This window comes from Lacerta agilis, chromosome 9, assembly GCF_009819535.1.
Source record: "Lacerta agilis isolate rLacAgi1 chromosome 9, rLacAgi1.pri, whole genome shotgun sequence".
Classification (NCBI taxonomy): Eukaryota; Metazoa; Chordata; class Lepidosauria; order Squamata; family Lacertidae; genus Lacerta; species Lacerta agilis.
In genome coordinates this window covers 39,786,123-39,808,117 of record NC_046320.1, presented here as the reverse complement: position 1 = coordinate 39,808,117, position 21,995 = coordinate 39,786,123, and the positions used below count along the sequence as shown (strand labels likewise).

General features: G+C 39.6%; 1 protein-coding gene across 4 annotated transcripts; it reads left to right on the top strand.

Moving 5' to 3' along the window:
- Positions 1–3,946: 3,946 nt before the first annotated feature.
- ELMOD2 (ELMO domain containing 2) lies at positions 3,947–21,199 on the top strand. 4 transcript variants are annotated; one of them, XM_033159796.1, is made up of 9 exons: positions 3,947–4,029; positions 5,541–5,688; positions 7,478–7,506; positions 8,312–8,409; positions 11,671–11,800; positions 12,980–13,113; positions 13,412–13,480; positions 14,978–15,111; positions 16,623–21,199. In XM_033159796.1, exons 1-9 carry the CDS (start codon positions 3,985–3,987, stop codon positions 16,772–16,774), a joined length of 939 nt encoding a protein of 312 aa, XP_033015687.1. In that variant the 5' UTR covers positions 3,947–3,984; the 3' UTR covers positions 16,775–21,199. The 4 variants fall into 4 exon arrangements, with proteins under 4 accessions (XP_033015687.1, XP_033015688.1, XP_033015689.1 ...); XM_033159797.1 differs by lacking the exon at positions 3,947–4,029 and adding an exon at positions 4,102–4,203; XM_033159798.1 differs by lacking the exon at positions 3,947–4,029 and adding an exon at positions 4,144–4,249.
- The last annotated feature ends 796 nt before the right edge of the window (positions 21,200–21,995 follow it).

The window sequence follows — 21,995 nt, the reverse complement described above, 5'->3', positions numbered from 1 at the left end:
TTAAATATCAATTTACTTTTACTTTTATTTAATTTAAATCCTGCCACCTGACCAAACTCTTGTATTATATTCATTACTTTTGGGAGTTTTTTTTTTTTATCTTCCACCATTACCAAGTTGTCTGCAAATGCTTTCAACTTGTGCTCGTTTTTCTTTACTTTTATTCCCGACACTTCTTTATCTTCTCTCACCCTTCTTGTCAAGACTTCCAATACCAGAAATAACAAAAGGGGTGACAATGGAAATCCTTGTCTTGTTCCTTTTTGAATATTACACTTGTCCGTTATCACCCGATTTACAATCATTTTTGCATTTTGTTCTGAGCAGACAGCCTGTATTCCCTATTAAAATTTAATCCAAATCCTATTTCCTTAATCACTTTCTTCATGAAGGTCCAAGAAACATTATCAAATGCTTTTTCTGCATCTATAAACGTCAATGCTGCTTTTTTCTCATTTATCACTTCCAGGTATTCTATAATATTTTGGTATATGTATAATATTATCTTTAATATGTCTACCTGGAAGTAATCCAGATTGGTCATAATGTATAAGATCTTTTAAAAAAAATCAATCTATTTGCCAAAACAAATACAAACAATTTGTAATCATTAATAATGATATAGGCCTATACTTTTTTTTTTTTTTACCAATGTTACATCTGCATCTTGTTTTGGTATCAAAGTTATATAGGCCTCTTTTCATGTTTCTGGGAACTCCCCCATTTTCAAAACCTCATTCATAGTATCCTTCAGAGGGTTTACAAGCTGATCACTGTTTTTAAAAAAATAATATTTAGCTGTTATTCCATCTGGCCCTGGAGACTTCCCTACCTTTGTTTGATTTATTGCTTCAATTACTTCTGCCTTACTCAAGCTTCTGCTGCTATTTTAAACTACCACTTTTCCCATCAGTGCCACTCCTTCCTCATTCCCAGGCCATGGAGGCTGCTGTTATGCAAACCTGCCTTCACTTTTGCTCTCTCTGACTTCATGCAAATCCAGGATTGTGATGTGCCACTACAATCCTCCAATGGGGGCTACATGATTATAACCTTCCATTTTTATGTATATAGGAAAATATTATGTGTAAGCAGGTATTACAAATGAGGATCACCTCATTTGTCTCCTGAGAAATCTCTAAGTGGGACAAGAAGCTACAGTTAGAACTGGATATGGAACAAATGATTGGTTCAAAATTGGGAAAGGAGTACGACAAGGCTGTATATTGCCTCCCTGCTTATTTAACTTATATGCAGAATTCATCATGCGAAAGGCTGGACTGGATGAATCCCAAGACGGAATTAAGATTGCCGGAAGAAATATCAACAACCTCAGATATGCTGATGACACAACCTTGATGGCAGAAAGTGAGGAGGAATTAAAGAACCTTTTAATGAGGGTGAAAGAGGAGAGTGCAAAATATGGTCTGAAGCTCAACATCAAAAAAACTAAGATCATGGCCACTGGTCCCATCACCTCCTGGCAAATAGAAGGGGAAGTAATGGAGGCAGTGAGAGATTTTACTTTCTTGGGCTCCATGATCACTGCAGATGTTGACAGCAGTCACGAAATTAAAAGACGCCTGCTTCTTGGGAGGAAAGCAATGGCAAACCTAGACAGCATCTTAAAAAGCAGAGACATCAACTTGCCGACAAAAGTCCGTATAGTTAAAGCTATGGTTTTCCCAGTAGTAATGTATGGAAGTGAGAGCTGGACCATAAAGAGGGCTGATCGCCAAAGAATTGATGCTTTTGAATTATGGTGCTGGAGGAGACTCTTGAGAGTCCCATGGACTGCAAAAAGATCAAACTTATCCATCCTTAAAGAAATCAGCCCTGAGTGCTCACTGGAAGGACAGATCCTGAAGTTGAGGCTCCAGTACTTTGGCCACCTCATGAGAAGAGAAAACTCCCTGAAAAAGACCCTGATGTTGGGAAAGATGGAGGAGGGCACAAGGAGAAGGGGACGACAGAGGATGAGATGGTTGGACAGTGTTCTCGAAGCGATTAGCATGAGTTTGGCCAAACTGCGGGAGGCAGTGGAGGATAGGGGTGCCTGGCGTGCTCTGGTCCATGGGGTCACGAAGAGTCGGACACAACTGAACAACAACAAGGTATTACAAGTGATAAATAGTCTCCAACTTAAGTAAGCTAAGCTGTATTAGAAAACAGCCAACTTTCCCCCTGCCCTAGCACTGGAACCAATGACAAATTCAGCTATTAAACAACAAAAGTTCACTTGAAAACCAATCACATGGTTATCAGTAAGACTGTATCTGACTCAGGATACTCACCTATGTGAGCTGCAACATCTCTCTTTACACAAATGTCAGACAGCCACAAAAAACAAACCCTTGTAAAGACACCCCGAAATGTGCCACTTTATCCTATGCACTGTTACTCAGAAACAATAGTACAAAGGATTACAATCTTACTGGGAAATAAGTACCACTAAGTTGGAAGTTAGTGGGCTTTTCTTTCAAGTAATAGAGCTGAAATCTATTATAGCAGCTGCCAAGCATCTACAGTGACAAATGTTTTCTGTAAGATAGAGCAGTGCATGGGTTAATGTTATTTCATCATCATGTCTTTTTTATTTTAGAAAGGGACTACTGTATAACTGTATTTTAGGCCAAGACCACAGTGCTGTTGGTACAGCAGGACAGGTACCTTACATGGAAAAGGTCCAGCTGCATTCCCCGGCATTTTCAGCTTATTAAAAAAAGAGAGAGTATATGATAGCAGGTGATGGGGAAAGACCTCTGCCTGAGACCCATCTGCAGTCGTTACAGACCACACTGGGCTAGTCTGAACAGACAGGCAGCTATGTTGTGGAAAGTCCTGGGATTCCGATTGTTTGAAGGGCGGCGCGGAAATAGAAACACAGTTAAAATAACATGAAACATAAACCAAGCAGGACGTGCCGCCGGAAGCGGTGCCTGGCGTGGTGCCCGAGACCCAACCTGCACCATCTCCTTTCCCCTCCTCTCCCTTTCGGATCTACCTTCGGCCTGTACAAACCTTGCGACACCTGAACGAAGGAGAAGCAGCGACGGAGCGACCTAGTGGCCACAAGACGCAAAGCCAGCAGGAGACGCCTCCGCTTCTCCTCTGCGCCCGCGAGCTCCTGCCGGCGGCCTAGTTTCTCCCTATTATAGGGGGAAATAATATATTATGGGATAATATATTATTCATAAGAACTGGCCAATGTGTCTCATTTCCGTGCTCGTTTACTGGCACTAATTAAATTATATATATATTAACCGACTTGCATTATGTTAATAATGATGACTGTGTTCCATTTGCTTTCCTAAAGTCCTAGTAAAATTATTTATTATTAATTGGGGACCGGCAAGTGTGTACGTGAGAGAGTCTTTTCTGGCTCCTTTCGGGGCACGCGCAGCGACCGTCGTGTCTCTCAATTCTCCTCCAGTCCTCCTCTTGCTTCATATTAATGCTTTCAAAAAATAAAAATAAAACCTTCAGGACCCCACCGCCCAATTTTCATTTGGCAATTGGCATCATTTTTATACTTCTTTATTGCCAAAACAAACCCCTCCCCCGCCTCTCAAGCGGTTTCTTCCCTGTCCCTGCCTTCTCTCAGGAGCCCTCACACTTTACAGGATGCCTGAGGAAAGGTCAGCAAATGACTACGCTGCCCACACCCTCTCCGCAACCCTCTTTAAGGCTTAGGAACCGGCCGCCGCCCAACCGGCGTCCACCTCCCAAGTCCCAACTGCCAGAGCGGCGCCTAGGCACGCGGGAGACTAGTCAGCGACGCCTCGCCCCATTTCGCCGTCGCGAGCGTCTGTTGCCCTGGTAACGGCGGCGACCGCCCGCACGCTTTGGACGCCGGGGCCGGCGCTGTGGGAAGCCCCGCCCACCCGTTCGGCGTCGTTAAACGGACATAACGGAAGACCCGCCCATCCACGCCCCGCCCCTTTCGGCCCTCACGGGCCAGTCTGCGTTCGCCGAGTGGGCACCATGGAAGCCCCCGCGGACACAGACGCTCATGTCATTTCTAAGGAGGTGGGGAAAAGAGTTGGGAATGGTTTGTTAAGGGACGTGTTTCTCTGACAGGACAGTTATAAACAGCCAACCCAACCCCTCCCCCATCTCGGGCCACATCACTCACTTCCGGGTCTGTGGGGGAGGCAACTTCCTTTTATGGTGGGGCCGTGGGAGGGAGCTGCTGACGTGAAGGTGAAGTGAGGCCGCTGCCCGGCCTGCTGCGCTCTCGCCTGGGATGGTGTGACCAGAGTTTGGTACCGTTTAAGGGCGGGGAGGTGGGGGCGGGGGCAGAGCATCTGTTGGAACGTGCAGGGGAGGGGACGGCGAGAGGACCCTGGAAAATGGGGGCGGCGGCGACAATGCCGCCTATAGGCTCGTCCCCTTTCAAACCAGCTGCTCTTCGCTGGCCCGATATTCGCTTCCGGGATCAGGTTCATTAGGGAGCCGGTGGGCGGGAGGACTAAACATATTTGCAAATGTTTAGGTCCTATGGAGATATCCTAGAGAAGATGCTGGCCAGAATCAAGCCAGTAAAAGCTGGCACTTGAGTATTCCTTTTTTTATGAGCTCGGGAAGCAGCAAAACAGCTCACAATCATGAGAGTAACTCACGTGCAATAAAATTGCCTTTTAAAACTACCGTTCTGTTACGATTTCTGCAATCATCGCTGCTGATACCTTTGCTGCTAGCGGAGGTGAAGGGATTAGGATGTTCTTAAATGTTTATATAATGTGTTTATATGTTACCCTTTAATGGTTAAGAGTTTAACCAGATGTTTTTTAGAATTGTAAACGACTGTAAAATCAGCATGAAGTCAAACCAAGTGCTGAATGGACAGTAAGCCCAGCAACTAAAACTTAAAACTTAGAAAGTCTGGGAGAATAAATACTTTGTCTGCAATACAGATGTGAAGACAAAATGGGGGGGGGGGAATGGGGGAAAATGTATCCCTCTCCCTAAATATTCTCTCCACCCCACCCCACCCCCCCACCTTCATGTCTCTAGTCTGCAAGAAAATGAGAGCATGAGCAGTTTTTAAAAAGCAAGCAAAGCCCAGTTTTAGGCATTCTATTGGGACATCAATGGGGCATGTTCCCAAGTAACTGTGATACAAACACAACCCTAATTTTGTTGGTTTCAAATGCTTAAGTACAGTGCAGGCTCTATTTATCTCTAATCAGAAGTAAGCTGAATTCAGTGAGATTTTTGTTGTTGTTTAGTCGTGTCCAACTCTTCGTGACCCCATGGGCCAGAGCACGCCAGGCACTTCTGTCTTACTCCCAAGTAATTGTATTTAGGATTCCAGCATTATTTAGTTTTGGGTGAAATGCCCCAATAGTTTAATACTGTAGCTTGAAGCAGCCACTACTGGAATTTATGGTTTGCATTTAATTCTGTGCACACTTACGTGACTTACTTGGGAGTATGTTCCATTAGACTCTATGGGATTTCTAAATTAACATAGTACTGAATTTTTGAGTATTTGTTATACTAGGTCACCATTTGTGATTTTTTTTTTGGTGTTGTAGAAAATGATTGTACACTTATGGAGTTATTTGTATAGAAATATCTTTCGATTTTGGCTAAAATGGATCTTGAGACAGTTGACTGGAAAATGTGAACTGCAGCGTATCTGTGATGGCTCAAAGAAAAGAGCAGAAAGGACACTACGGATAGGTAATATATTTGAAATATACAAGCTTATACATAGATTGTTATGTTCAATCTCCAAAATTAGTTTGACAACCGCAGAACAAGAGAGAATTTCAGGTTTTTCACATTCCATAAATACTAACCTTCCTTCTATGTCCTTAATTTTGGGTGGCTAAGATTCATGTAGATAAGGCTATTGATTCAACAGAGGAGACAGCTGACACTATACACAATGTAGTGTATTGTGGTTTTGTCTTTTGCAGTGTGTTCCCTGTTCAGTATGTAAGCTGGTACAGTAGCTGTAAATTAAAGTCCTATAGACAAATAGTTATTTCAAATTAAAATACTGATTCCTCGCCTTTTCAGTTGCTCCAGCCATTCTCTTTCCCTGTTTCTTTCTTCAGGCTCTTCAGGCTTTTTCTTTTCATTCCTTTGGACCTCACATCTTTCATTCTCAAGCTTAATTTTCTAATCTGATTCACTCCCTTGGTCTGCTGCCTCTTGAAATCCTGGCGCCTGCATTTATAGCCTCCTGGTTCTTCTAGTCATTGTTGTCTTTCCTGCATCTCTCTTGGAGATTAGTAACTCCACATGAATCTCTCTTTTTTTGCTGCAAAAGGCTAAGGGCAGGCATGTCCAACAGGTAGATCTTGATCTACCGGTAGATCACTGGACGTCTGCGGTAGATCACTGCTAGATCACTGGCTCCCCCAAAGAAGCTGAATAACTGTGGTTCCCCTAAGAAAAGCTCAACATTTTACCTCCTCCCTGAAAAAACCTAACAACTTTGACCCGAACCCACCCCAAATGGGCCTTCCTCCTTCCTAAAAAAAGCTCAACAACCTTGACCTGAACCCCATAAAAAGGGGGTAGATCACTGCCAGTTTTTAACTCTGTGAGTAGATCGCAGTCTCTTGGGAGTTGGCCACCCCTGGCTAAGGGTGTGTTTACACTAGTGACTTGAAACACAGCCAGGTCATTCCCCCCTGCTGCATTTCATGCCTTATTTGCACAGAGATGTTCAAATCAGAGAGGGGATGGGGTGCTTTCACCTTATGTGTCCACTTTTTTTGTTTCCCTGCCCCTGTAATCCTCCTGGAACTCCTATTCATTTTACTGTCATAAGTGCTTGTGGAGTCACTTGCGTGCTGGCTGTTGAAGTATGTTTACATTACCGCATCAATGGTTAGCATGTGTCAATAGTACATTGGGAGGTCTGTTCCTTACAGCAGTGTTTTTCAACCACTGTTCCGCGGCACACTAGTGTGCCGCGAGATGTTGCCTGGTGTGCCGTGGGAAAATTACTTTATATATAGTCAATATAGGCACAGAGTTAATTTTTTTAACATTTTCTAATGGTGGTGTGCCTCGTGATTTTTTTTCATGAGACAAGTGTGCCTTTGCCCAAAAAAGGTTGAAAAACACTGCCTTACAGTGTAGGAATTGGACCTTCATTGTGGTGGCGCCTTCCAATTTGAACTCCCTTCTGCTCCATATCAAACAGGCATTGTCTTTACTGTATTTTTGGTGTCTGTTGAATACCAACACCAACAAGCCTTTTACACACTGAGATTTTTTTCCTAGTTTTTAACTCTCTTAGATTAGAAATTTTATATATAGTTGTTTTTATTGTTAAATCACTTCTATATGTCTTATGGGAAGCAATTAATACAGTACATGAAATAAATAAATTAGAGGTATTAAACCACTGTTACTATCATGCTTATTCATTTGTCTTGTGTAATTTTAGAAATCAGAATCTAGGGTCTATGAATTTCTTTAAAAACTCATGCATGTTTTTATTTTATTGCAGAACATTCGTTGGAATCATCGAAGTGTAAGGTAGGTTAACTTTATATTATGCCCAGCATCTAAAGTCAAGCCCAATTCCCTCCCCACCTTTGAGTAGAAAACCTCCATAGTTACATTAATGAAAGGCACTATGTAAGAAACATAGCTCTAAAGCATACGGAACTAAGTTTTCTGATCTTTGGATCCTCCTCATTTTTCTAAAATAAAGAGACCCAATATTATAATTTGCACCTGGTTGGACTTCTTCTGAGTAAATGTGCACAAGATTGGCTTTATCATTGCTTTAGCAATGATATGCTAACCAAGGCTAGTCAAGAACTAGATTGGATGCAAACTAGATCAAGTCTGATTTAGGAGCCAGCTTAGTTTACATTATCTGGAGCTATAACAACACTGCTGTGACACAGTTTTTGGCTTGCTGTTAATGAAACTGTGTATTCATACACCAGTGCTGAGGAACCTCTGGTCTTTAGATCTAATTAAATGTGCTTGGCCTTCCCATCCAGCCCACCAGACCCCTATGGCCATCCCACACCCACCTGTCCTATGCCTAACATGTAAGGTGTGAGGCAGGGAAAGATGTGGCAGAGTCATCTATTCGGTGGTGTCTTTAAAGCGCTGTGCACTGAACCACACAAGCCCCACCAGACAGCTCATTCCCACACTCCCAAACTGTGAACTTCATCCTTTTGAAGGGAGTATGACTCCATCCAGAACAGGTTGTGGAGTCCCTACTCATAGTAATCTTCTCCTGAAACTTAAAGTAGTTTCTATTAAAACAGATGATATTTTGTGTCAGAAGATTTTTTGTTGTTGTTTTACTTGTATTTATCAGGCTTTACAAAGGGCTGTGTATTCTTCTAAAGATGACGTGGAAAAATGTGTGGCACTCATCATTGAACAAAAGAAAATTAATACACAAAAGGATACAGTGTAAGCCTAATTATTGTTCTAAAGATACCTTGTTTGGAACTTTATCTTTGAGGTCATTGAAAATGTGTTTTCTTCAAACAGACACTGAGAATTAGTAATTCATTCAAATTAGTCTTCATAAAATGCATTTAGTGTGTTTTGTAATTCATACATAGTAATGTGATTGTTTAGAGATTTGCTTAAAAACTATTTTTAAAAGTGTGTTAATAAGCAATGATCTGAGTAGAGTCTGACTTCATTGAAATCAGCAATTTTGCTGTGGACTTCAGTGAAGATAGAATGATGCACAGTAACATTCATTATCTAAAACACATGATTCTGAGAACCTAAGTAAATACCAGCCAGTTGCCAACTTCCCTTTTGGGGGCAAAGTTCTTGAGCAGGTGGTCACTGAGCAGATCTAGGTGCTCTTGGAGGAGACTGATTTTCTAGATCCATTCCAATTGGGATTTCACCTTGGCTTTGGCACAGAAACTTCCCTGATTACCTTATAATGACCTCTGCCGGGAGAAAGACTTTGGCAATGTGCCTGGCTTTTGATACCGTTGACCATTGTATACTCCTGTAGAGGCTATTTGAATTGGGGGTGGGCAGCACTGCTTTGCAGTGGTTCTGTCCTACTTGGTCATCTTTAGCGAGTGATGCTTGGGAAATGTTTTTCGGCAACATTGGGGTTTCATTGTGTTGTTGCTGAGGGCTCAATTCTATCTCCCATGTTGTTTGATATCATATGAAGCTGCTGAGTGGAGTCACCTGGAGTTTCAGATTGTGTTGTCAGCAATATGCGGATGACACACAGCTCTATTTCTCCTTTTCATCTACAGGCATGGCAACGGATGTGCTAGACCGGTATGTTGCCTTGGTAGTGGACTGGATTAGAGCTAATAAACTGAAGCTCAATCCAGATAAAACAAAGGCACTGTTAGTGGGTGGTTCCCTAGACTGGATGGATGGGAGACTTCCTGCTCTTGAAGAGGGTACAATCCCTCTTAAGGAGCAGGTATGTAGCTTGATGGTGTTCTTGGATCCATTACTGTTGTTTGAGACCCAGGTGGCCTTGGTGGAGCAGAGTGCCTTCTGTCAGCTTTGGCTGGTGGTCCAGCCACATGCCTATCTGGACAGGGATACCCTAACTTCTGTGGCCTATGCTCTGGTAACCTGTAGGTTGGATTATGCGTTATATAACTGAAGACAGTTCAGAAACTTCAGCTGGTGCAAAATTCAAGGGCCAGGTTGCTCACGAGAACAAAACTGTTTGAGCACATAACACCAATCCTGACCCGACTGCACTGGCTGCCAGTTAGTTTCCGGGCCTAATTCAAAGTGCTGGTGTTGAACTATAAAGCCTTACATGGTATATGATCAGTGAAAACAGTTGGTCCTGGCAAGTATTAACCACTCTCAGTCTTAACCTGATAACTGCCATTTGTCCAGAGTTTAATTTGTCTGAATTAATTTTAAGATTTATTTTAATTAATTGATGCCTGTTTTTATGTATACTGTGTTATTTATATGATGTTAGCAACTCTGAACCTGGCTCCGGCCAGGGAGGGCGGGGCACAAATGAAAACTATTTATTTATTTATTTATTTATTATGGCTCAGAACCTCATTGCCTTAAAGACCACCTTTCCCCACATGAATCAACTTGAACCTTGTGCTTGTTATCCAAAGCCCCTCTCTATGCCCCCCCCCTGGACAGGTTCAAAGGATGGCAACACAAGAATGGGCCCTTTGTGTGGTGGCTTCCCATTTATGGAATGCTCTTCCTAGAGAGGCTCTCTTGGTGCCATCATTATATGTCTCCAGGTGCCAGGCAAATATATTCATCTTGGCCAGGGGTCCCCAAACTTACCTGGCCTCAGGCCGGTTCCTCCAGTGCCGATCGCGCTGCAGGGCGGAGGAGCATGCGCACATACGCACGCACACTCGCCTTTTCCGGGTCAGCGCAGCACTGGAAATAGCTTGTGCGCATGCGTCATTTCTGGAGCATTTCTGGCGCGACGTGGCACCGAAAAGAGTGTGTACGCATGCACACAGGCCTCCACAGACCTGGAAGTGCACCAGAAATGGAAGTCAACATCTTTATCAATGACTTAGATGATGGGCTTGAGGGTATCCTGATCAAGTTTGCAGATGACACCAAATTGGGAGAGGTGGCTAATACCCCAAAGGACAGGATCACACTTCAAAATGACCTTAATAGACTAGAGAACTGGGCCAAAGCAAACAAGATGAATTTTAACAGGGAGAAATGTAAAGTACTACACTTGGGCAAAAAAATTGAAAGGCACAAATACAGGATGGGTGACACCTGGCTTGAGAGCAGTACATGTGAAAAGGATCTAGGAGTCTTGGTAGACCACAAACTTGACATGAGTCAACAGTGTGATGCAGCAGCTAAAAAAGCCAATGCAATTCTGGGCTGCATCAATAGGAGTATAGCATCTAGATCAAGGGAAGTAATAGTACCACTGTATTCCGCTCTGGTCAGACCTCACCTCGAATACTGTGCCCAGTTCTGGGCACCACAGTTCAAGAAGGATACTGACAAGCTGGAACGTGTCCAGAGGAGGGCAACCAAAATGGTCAAAGGCCTGGAAACGATGCCTTATGAGGAACGGCTTAGGGAGCTGGGTATGTTTAGCCTGGAGAAGAGAAGGTTGAGGGGTGATATGATAGCCATGTTCAAATATATAAAAGGATGTCATATGGAGGAGGGAGAAAGCCATCTGTCAGGAATGCTTTGATGGTGTTTCCTGCTTGGCAGGGGGTTGGACTGGATGGCCCTTGTGGTCTCTTCCAACTCTATGATTCTATGATTCTATTTCCAGTGCTGTGCCGTGCCAGAAGTGTCCCGGAAATGACGCTTGAGCATGTGGAGCACTGTTATAGGTGTTTTCAGCTGCCCGTGCCTTAGTGTGAATCAAAACAGCAACCCACTTAACTACCAATAATGTAGGATTAACTGGTCACCATGAGTATGGTTAGTAGTGTTTTGCTCCTCCTTTGATTTATGATGTGCAAAATTCTCCTTGCTCCCCCATTGTTTTGTGTTATTGGGGAGCTCATGGTAGTGGGTACAGAACTGCCTGCTCTAAACAATATTTGTCATAGTTTAGAATGGTAAGCAAGGTGGTCTGGAAAATTAAGGTCATATGATTTCCAACTAGTGCTAACAGCTGTGCTCCATTTTTATTGAAGATGAAAGCTGTTTATCACCTGTTAATTATAATTCTCTCTGTGTTTTCCTATATTTAAGGTTTGCTTCAAAGCTGCAATTAAGTTTGCTCCAGATATCAGGATGTAAGAAACTTTATTTGGCTGTAGAAGAGCTGAGAAAACAGCCATATAACTCTGATAATAAAGAACATGAAGAGCAACTAATGGAGGTAATTTTTTTAGGTTTTGTGCCTTTTATGGCATATTTAATGTCCAATTTGTGATGTTAAAAACAAGCATCAATTATGATCACAGTCTACTGAAGTTACAGTTGCCCAGGCTAATGTAGTAAGGCCACTAGATCAGCAACTCTTGTTTGCTATAGAAGTTCATGCAGTTATGAGTGATGTGAAGAAAGGGATTAGAGAAAGTTGTGTCTCATAATAATACTAAAACACAAGGCCGTCCAATGAAATTGATTTAGCATTAAGTTTTGAAATGGCAAAAGGAAGTATTTCACACAGCATTTACAGAATTCATTGCCACAGGCAGGATACAGTGATAGCTACTAGTTTAAATGGCTTTAAAAAGGAATTAGACAGATTAGGAGAGATGGGTAGAAAAATAATTGGTGTTTTCCCAAGTTTGTTAAAAATTGCAATCTGATTTTCAGTAGTAGCATGACTCTAATTACTGAAGCCTAGAACACATGGAATAGCCTTGATCCAATGCCTCCTTTTGAGCTTTCAGAGTTATCTGTCAGATACAAAATGCTGGACTGGAGGGTATAATTTAACAGCCATTCTTTAGTGAGCTGCTAGACAACACATGCAAAGCAAGTGTTACTTTGGTGGGATGCAGTTTTATATTTGTTGGGAGAATCTTATAAAAAAGTTGATTGTGAGTCCATATGCTTTAGTACAAGTTCATTCAGTCTGGTGCCTATGTGGAGCTCTGGACTAACTGCTACATTAAATTCAATAGGAGGAGGAAAACTGTGTTCATAGATCCACTGAAATGAGCAGGCAGCCCTTTTCAGGGAAGTTTTTAATGTGTAATATTTTTGTATCTGATTTTTGTTGGAAGCCGCCCAGAGTGGCTGGGAAAATCCAGCCAGATGGGCGGGGTACAAATAATAATAATAATAATAATAATAATAATAATAATAATAATATGCGCAGGAGAGCTTCATGCCTGAAACAGATTGCCATGAAAGCTCTTTATTGTTTGCCACACTCAAAAAGAAAAAGCTTCCTTGTTAATACATTTCTTTGCACCCTGTGTTTCAGGATGCTTAAGCCATTTTGCCATTTTGTATGGCATCCTGTTTGATTAATGATACCTATTTGTATTTAGAATGAGTTGGGGAAAATACTGATAATTCTGTTAACAGTAGCATATTTATACAGCTTTGGAATTTGTTGATGCCCCATGAAAAACTGAAGGCTAGAATCACGAAGCAGTGGTGTGACATTGGTTTCCAAGGCGATGACCCTAAAACAGACTTCAGAGGAATGGGCATGCTGGGATTAACTAATCTTCTGTAAGTGAAATATATTATGTAACAGTGGGCATTCTTTTGCTGATGTAAATGGGTATTAAAAAGAGGGTATTGGATTCAGTCTTTAACAACCTGCCAATCTAGATATTAATCTATTTTATTTCAAAAGCTATTGTCCTACTTTTCATGAATTTATTAACACCATTAATTACACTATAGAGCAATTGACTTTGCAAGGCAGTGGTTATAATGTGAATGTTTAGAAAAGTAATTTTTAATCACTGCTAGTATAAACAGTCTCCTGCAAACATAATTACTTTGTGTGTACATATATTTTCAGATATTTTAGTAAACACTATCCCCGTGAAGCTCGTCAAATCCTTTCTCGCTCAAATAATCCAAAACTGGGGTAAGCTACTTTTTAATAAAACTGCTGTCATAATTGACTCTTAAACCTGAAAAAACAAAGCTGTCATTACTTTAGTTTCTAATAAATAATCTGAAAGTATATTTATCTTCTGCATCTCCTCTTCTGTAATACTTGTGAGAGTAATCCAGTAATTTCTAGGATCCCATAAGTGAAAATATTTTTTCATTGCATGTTAGCCTTACGCCTGTCCTATAACTTTTCCTCTGCACCTCTGTTGTGTGTGGTTAGATTGTCCTGTTGATGTCTTCACACAAAAGACCCTAGTAACTTTTTCTGTCTTGCTCCTCCACTGTATATGTATAACCTTAAGGATTTTTCCATGAGGTTGAACCTGTCCTAGCATCTTATCAACATTCTTGTGTGTTAATAACTGAAACTTATCCAGTAAAATTGGACTAGACATGTCCATTAAAGAAACTGCATTAAATGTTGCTTTGTAGTTTTGAACAAACACAATCAGTGTCTTCCATCCACATGATGTAGGAATGTGAGCAAATAGGAAACATGTCAAGTTGGAGGCTGTCTATAAAGATCTTGTTCCTGTTTTTCAGGATCAGTAAGCAGAGCAGATTGCCAGGTTGCAGTCCTTAATAGTGTTCTACCCACATAAAATCCTAAAAGTAAAGTCAAATGAAATAGCAATGCTGTCCTCAACAATACTGCCTCTTAAACTTAATTTTAAAATATTTGCTGCAGTGTGAATTGGTACTTGAAGCTTAAGATACTGTTTCACTCACTATCCTCATTAGATAAAGCCTATTTCATAAATGTTTTTTAATTTTTAATTTATTTTTTCCATGTCATAAGGATGTTCCCCAACCAGGTGCCTTCCAAATGTTTGAACTACAACTTCCATTATCTCTGACTGTTGACCATGCTAGCTGGAAATGATGGGAGTTGTAGTTCCAAACCTCTGGAGACTGCCAAGTTGGGAAAGCCTGTTTTAGGTGAGGGATAATAGCACACATTTTTAAATGGCTGTCATTGTACACCACACACCCCATAGCTTCTTGCTCCATCCTATCATTAGCAGAAAATGAGAACATGCTGCAAAATTGTCAAATAAAGGCAAATTGCTTAATTTGTATAATATGAACACATTGCATAATTTGAATTACCTTTGTGTATTTTTAGTGGTGTTTTTAAGTATCTTATATTCACTTCTCCTCTTAGGAATTTGAAAATTGTAATAGATTGTGTTTGGACATGGGAGTCGTGTTTAACTTTGGTAACACTAGGGCCCAGTGAATGGTCTTGGAACAGTAGGCAGACATGGCAGTATTGCTGAACTTAGGAGGTTATGCATAGAATGAATACATTTATATATATATATTAAAATTGTTAACACTGAAGATGTCTCAAGACTCCTAAAATAATCATAAAGGTAATAATTTGCCTTTGGTTATTCTTGACATTTATAGTGCTTAAAATGCAGAAATCAATAAGTATAGTGATTATAATGTCTCTGTATTGCAGATATTCTTATGCAATTGTTGGGATCAATTTGACAGAAATGGCTTACAATTTATTGAAGAATGGACATTTAAGAACTCACTTCTACAACTTGGTTGCTGGTGAACCACAAATGAAAGACTTCCATCAGTTTTACTGTAAGTATCTTCAACTATCTTTTATATATAGATAATAACAATTTCAGTGCTTTGGAAGCTGCTGTTTCTGAACTTAGCTACAGGCAGAGTGTTCTCACTATTTTGTTAACATATTTGCAGATATTGGTGTTTTTAAAAAAATAAGAATCTGCTATGTTTTCTGGAAAGTATTTTGAATCCTCCATGATCCTGCCAATGCTATTGCATCTCGAAGGCGCAAGGGTGGGGTATCAACATGCTTTCAGGAAAAATAATGCTTCTCTATATTTAAATGAAAGATGAATTTCAAAGGCCTTATACACACACTACACTAGGCATGTCCAACTTTCAAGAGACTGCGATCTACTCCCACTATAAAAAAAAACTGGCAGTGATCTACCAAAGTTGTTGAGGTTTTTCTTAGGAAAGGGGGGGCGGGGTCCCGTGATCGACCCACAATCAACTATGGACCCCCCGTGATCGACCAGTAGATCGCGATTGACCTGTTGGACATCCCTGCATTGCACTGCTGGAGAAGAAATTAATGTAATAAAGCATCTGTCACGTGTATTCATCTCCAGAAGAGTGGAGCCATATGCACCACTGTAAACTTTGACTTTTTTTGGGCAAAAGCAGCCTCCACATTCTGACTGAAGGTGCTCTTCCCTGAACAGACAAATTGGTTCATGAGAACCAAGAAGATAGAGAAAAGCTGGAGAAAAACGTCTGGCTGCGACTCCTTGTATTAACCTATTCACTTCTGCAAATTAATATAGGGTAGGGTTGATTACATATATTGCATGTGTTCCAATAATAACATATTTGCTGAATAACCCAAGATAGGAGTGAACCGTATGGGCTTTGTATTTAGCCCTTTCAAGTGAGCAAACCAACCAGGAAGTCTTCAGTTAACTATAGTCCACCATTTTGTCTGTTTTGGGAATCTATAGTTAACCGCTTCATAACAGGTTATTAAGCTGAGAGAGATGGTCATATGAACAAATATATAAAGTATATGAGCAAGCCATAATCTATGGGTATAGAATGCTATACTACTACTACTACTACTACTACTAATAATAATAATAATAGTAATGGGAAATGAAACAAATGACTGCTAAATTCATTTGTAGTGTTCCCCGAAGCTTAGTATGCTGTTGTATGTGTCTTCTTCTTTGTTGCATACATACAGTATATGGAAATACAAGATTATTGGTTTTTCTTATAAGTTCATATTTTATGCAAAGCATACCAACTTTGAAACTGCAATTTCAAAAGTAATTTGATATAGCTTCTACTCTTCTACATTTCAAAAATAGTGCCAGTGTCCAAGCTTTTGGTTGCGTGTACCTGAAGTAGCTCTCTTTGGTGGTATTCAGCTAAGATTTACTCAAGTAGACATATTGAAATTAATGGTTCTTACTTGGTCATGTTCATTAATTTTGATGGGTTTTCTAGTCGTTTTTGAAAAGCTGCTTAGAGGCAAACACATGTGTTGTCTCAATACACTTTCTATGTTTTGGTCTTTACAGGTTATTTGGCTTATGAATTTGACAAATTTTGGTTTGAAGAAAAGCCTGAAAGTATTATGTACTTCAACCAGTATAGAGAGAAGTTTCATGAAAAAGTCAAAAAACATCTTCTGGATTACGATGTAGTCCTTGCCTTAAGAAACGAAATATAGTAATGTGCATTCCTTTGGATTCTGTCCATAAAAATTATGCACTGGACTAGGATTCTCATATTTAACCAAAAACTTCACTTAATGATCACAAAGTTTTATACATCTATTTTTTTTATTTAAAAAGTGGTTGAGAGAGCTTGGACAATCAACACTTACATAGGTCTTTATACTATTTGCTGAAGGTAAGAACTTTATAGATACAAATATCCTTTCTGTACCACAGATCCTCATAATTTTTGTATACCTAGCAGATGATGAAACAGGTTCTTGTTGTGCTATGTCATTTTGTCTAGCAATAGCTTCTTTTCCATATTTGACTGGTGTTTAGCTTACAACCAGAGATGTTGCAATACTTCTTGAACAGTAATAGCTTTTCTTTTAAATGTATTAGGTTGCATTTTCTCTATCTTCTAACCTGGAACACATGGTCTTTTATTATTATACTGCTGCGCGGCGGAGGCGGGGGGACCCACTAATAGGTTAAATGATTTGGGTGTATGAGAAAAAAGCTTCACTTCTGCTTATTGAAGACTATTTGTTTGATTTTTCTCATGACAGCATGCTTAAACATTGCCAGAGTTAAAACTTTTGTTTTTAAATAAGTCTTTGCATGTTATCATAAATATATTAAGTTAAATATATTTTCTGTACTAAATTATTTTTATTTAAGATGTTGTAACTGCCTTCACATAGCAACCATTGCTCTATTTTCCCCTTTCTTTTGTCACTTAAGTTCACAGCTAAAGCTTAAGAATACTAGAGCTCCAAATATTCAGTAGAAGATAATTGGGCAATTAATTAAATTTTCTTTAATACACTGCTATTTTGTATTGAAGAAGGCAACTCAGATGGCATATTCCAGGACAATCTAAAGATTCTTCAGCTATTGAATAAGCATGTTCAAAATGCTTCTAATCAAACTTTAGTTGCAGGTAGCTTTGCTTTAGGGTTAGGGTGATCAGTTCAAAGATTAATCTTTTTAAAGTGCCTTGTACTTACTTCATGTGCGCTTCAAATCTGAAGCTGAGACTGAGCCGTTGCTGGTCAGTTCTTAAAAACATGCTGGTTTTGTTGTAAGAATTGATATTGGAATTGAGCAAATTCCTATTTCATCTTACTAACTGATAATCGACTAATTAGACTGCTGATAAGGAAAAAGTGAGAGTGCAGCAGGAAGCCATGGGAAGAACATATGATGCCACATGGCAACATTGTAGGCATTACATATGCTGGAAGTATTATCTAAAACCTGTGACATCTAAAAGTAATAAGGACAAAGCAAAATTGATGATATCTAACATGGGAAATAAAATGCTTATCAAAGTTCCTTTCTACCAGAGCAGTAGAGCCCTGAGAGATGGAGTGGATCACAGAAGGCTTCTTTTCCGTATCTACATCTATTTTTAGAGATGTTTGATCACTTTTGTGCAATACAAGAAATTTTTCAAGAGAAATTTGATATCTGTGAAATGCATTGGGGCACAATCGAAAAAGTCCGTATGAGCTCTCTGTATAAGGACAACCCTATTTTCTGCCATTAGCTGGAGATTTGTCTTCACAGAGAAGTGTGTACCTGGTTATATATGAGCACTGGGTCTAGTGGTTCATGGTATCAGAATGTATACAAAAATCATTCCTGGCTGAAAGTGTTGTAAATGTATTTTCCTATTCTGTATGCTATAAGTTACATTTATTGCACACTTGATTCCATTTGAGTTTTTCTTTGAAATGGCTTAATTGACAACCTTTTTTAATTTAAGAAATTTCATTTATTTTACTTAAAAGAAACCTTGATCTTCTATACTAAATGCTTTAAATATAGTGGCAATAAAAAATTCTAGAAAATATACCAGAAAAGATTTTAAGGTATCTAGTTGTCACATTACTTGTTTACTACATAAGTATTAAATAAGAATCAATGGCTGTGCAAAAAATAAAGCTGATGCAACATTGTGCATGTGAACCATAGCATCTACATTGTTCCTGTGATTTAATCAATTTGGACCTGTAGGGATTTGGTAGGCTGAGTCTACCTGAGCCCTTCCAATACAGTCTGTATTTTTTCTTTTTAATGGGTTCATCTTTTCCTGTCAGATGATAAAGCTAAGGAAGACTGATAGATTATAAACTTTGTCAACTCCCAATGCTAGTGATGAGTGGAACCAAAACTCTGAGCTAGATTATGCAACAATGAAAACATAAACCAGCAAACTAACTAGTTTTAGGGTTTTGTTTTATTTTTCTAAAAACTAACATTAAATGAAAATGATTATCAACAGAGCACAAAGTGATATAATGCTAACATAGCCAGTTTTAGGCAGTATAAATATTCTTTTGAATGGTGCTAACAATCATAGTTAAGTTTTGAAGCCACCAGTTGTGTTGTAAATATTTTGAAATTCTCATTCCTTACTGGAACAAAATTGTATCTTCCTTCTTTAAATGTATTGTTGATTTTTTGTAAAGCTGTGTTCCTTAATTACAGATAGTGATGTAGCTATCCTATAGTTATTATACCTAAACATTACATCCATAAACTTAATACGTCCATTCTTCATTAGTTTTTAAATACATTGGTCTCATTTAGTTGTAATGATCCCGGTCTGGTAAAGTATAGTTTATTGGACCAGAAACAAACCCCCTGCCCCTTGTGTTCAGTTTGGCAAAGTTTTCTTGATTTCTTAAACTACAGCCTTCTCGGACATGCAGATTACCTCCAAAAAGAATTTGAAGCTAATTTGGAAGGTAGCCCTTGAGCCACAGTTTGCATGTGCAGACATTCTGGGAAACATTTAAAGAAAGTAGGAAAGCTTTATTGAAGATGGCTACTAGGGGGAAGGGGAAACTGCATGAGCCTGGTCAAATACCTATGATTTATCAGACAAATGGCTATAACTGAACTGGGCCAATGTATTCCAGTAGCTGTGTAGCTTGTATATATATTTGCCCATTTCTTTTTGAGAATAATTCATTCTAGACTTATAGTTGAACCACTTAATCTAGTTTTGAGCTGTGAAAACATAGAGAGACTGGTGGTAGATAGAAATATGTTGTAAAACAGGGTTTTTCATTAAATATTGCATTGTGACAATCGTAAGACAATATACTAGTATATCTGCACTGTTTCTTTAGAAAGAAACAAATACACATTGAAATACACACAAGTAGCCACTTATTTTCTCACACAGCTGTTCACATTGTTTTTCTCCATGTGGTGTGAGGTGAGAGAGCTACAAGGAAAAACATGTAGACGTCTATGTGTATCCCCTTCATTATTAACGTTTCTCCAAAAGCTTTTGAACCTGTGACTGTATGATACATTGTGGGAAGGCAGATCCAGCTGCTCGCATAAAAGTTCCTTTTATAGACTTGAAACCAGAGGCGACTTGCATTTCCAGTTGCTCAAGGCAGCACTACTGAATTCTCCCACTTTCTCATTCTAATCACTGCTTTCCCTGCCCTATCCACTCCGGATGGTTCCTTGACCTCTGTAGTTGCTTTTGGGGAGCAGTGCTGGGAGATGAGCCAGCAGAGTTCTGCTCCTCTATCTGGATCTAACTCACAGCGTTTCAAATTGCATTCTCACAAAAATGGCTACTAGCTGGAAAAAAATATTTATCTCCAAATTAAGCTCTATGGCATAACCGAATAACACTTAAAAGTTTGGCTTATGAAAAAATGGATTTCATAAAAATCTTGGGCGCTTGAGTGCATATTACTGTACTCAACTAGGAAATGAAGCAAGCATTAAAATATCTCAATAAGACAAACTTAAGTAGTAAACAGCTTCCTTAAAGGGAGCAAATTACAAAAGTCACTCATAGCAGTATGAGCCACAATATTTGTTGAATGCCTGCAAATGAAAAAAAAACTCTAGGAAAAAGGGTATACTTTTAGACTTGTAGTGGAGCTTCAATCTGGAATTGCCAACTACCAGAGACACTTCATAAACTAGAGGCGCCATATTATTGGTTGTGCTGTATATAGGTGTCCGGGTTCATTGGATTATTTACCATAGCCACAGATGCACTAAAAGATCATGTAAAAATATCCAAGAGGTAGAAATAGAGACCACAGAATCCTCTTCTATAACAACCTGCTTTTTAGCTTTCCAAATGTATGTCAAAAGTGTCATAATTACAGTTGCATTAGTAAGGTTCTGTAGCCTGTACTGATAACTTACTGTTTCTTGTCCTTATGATGTGCACTTGTACTGGTTACTTCTGTGATGCTCAGGCTGGTGACAGTTTTTTTCTGTTGCTGCTCTTTCCCACTGTGAGGAACACATGTGGACAGTGACTTGTAAACCTTTGTGGAGCAAGAGCATTGCCCATTACTAATTGTGTGTAGTTTGGAAGCAATAAAATGTGGTTCTTGTTTGGGTGTGGAATGACTCCTAGCAAATAAAGATCAAGTTGATCAGAAGCTTTGTTTCGTTCGGGTATGTTGTATTTATTGTTTTCACAGTCCCCTTTGTAGGTTCCAATGTTGCTACAAGAGTAATTGTGTGTACTACTTGCTAAGTCTGTTTGTGGAACACAGGGATGAGGGGAGTTTTGAGTTCAGCAACAACTGTGAGGGCCACAAGTTCCCCAGGCCTGATCTATACCTGTATGATGGGACTTGGGACTGCATCACCCAGTTGTAGAGTGACTGCATGATGGCTACCCCTGTTGTAGAGAAAGTCTCACTCCCCTGCAATAATTCTTATTTATCTGCTACTTAACTCAGTAGAAGTCAAGCTAGAAGAGTTACACCATGAAAGACAGTTGCAATTTTCCATCTGATAATAGTTTAATGTCTTTTTCAAAAAACAAAAAAAGAGCCTTGTTTACATTTACCTACTGTGGCTAAAACCACGTCAGACAGTTCAGTAAGAATTGAATTAGAATTAAAGCAATAGCTTTGGCTAAAAAAAAAACCTGGAAAAGTTACATGATCATAATACACAATATATAAAAAAACAAAAAGGAGGTGGAAACATTTTTTGAAGGCAGCAAATATAGTTCAGGCATGTAAGAATGATTTGGACCTAATCACCTAACAAATTTAAAAAATATTAGGCACAATCCAGTCCTATCACAGGCACATCCAGAGGATTCCCACAGTATCAACAGAGCCTTGCTCCACCCCCGGACACAGGCATGCGTACAGATAGTGTGTTTGAGGATGGGGGGGGGGGGAAGAGATGCATCTCTTTGAGCCTCTTGGAACCATCTGA

Bases quoted from the DNA above. Each gene is read 5' to 3' on its own strand.
- ELMOD2 (XM_033159796.1), top strand. From the start codon at position 3,985: ATGGAAGCCCCCGCGGACACAGACGCTCATGTCATTTCTAAGGAG. The intron at 13,481-14,977 runs GTAAGCTACTTT...TCTGTATTGCAG, and splicing joins TCAAATAATCCAAAACTGGG to ATATTCTTATGCAATTGTTG. The intron at 15,112-16,622 runs GTAAGTATCTTC...TGGTCTTTACAG, and splicing joins AGACTTCCATCAGTTTTACT to GTTATTTGGCTTATGAATTT.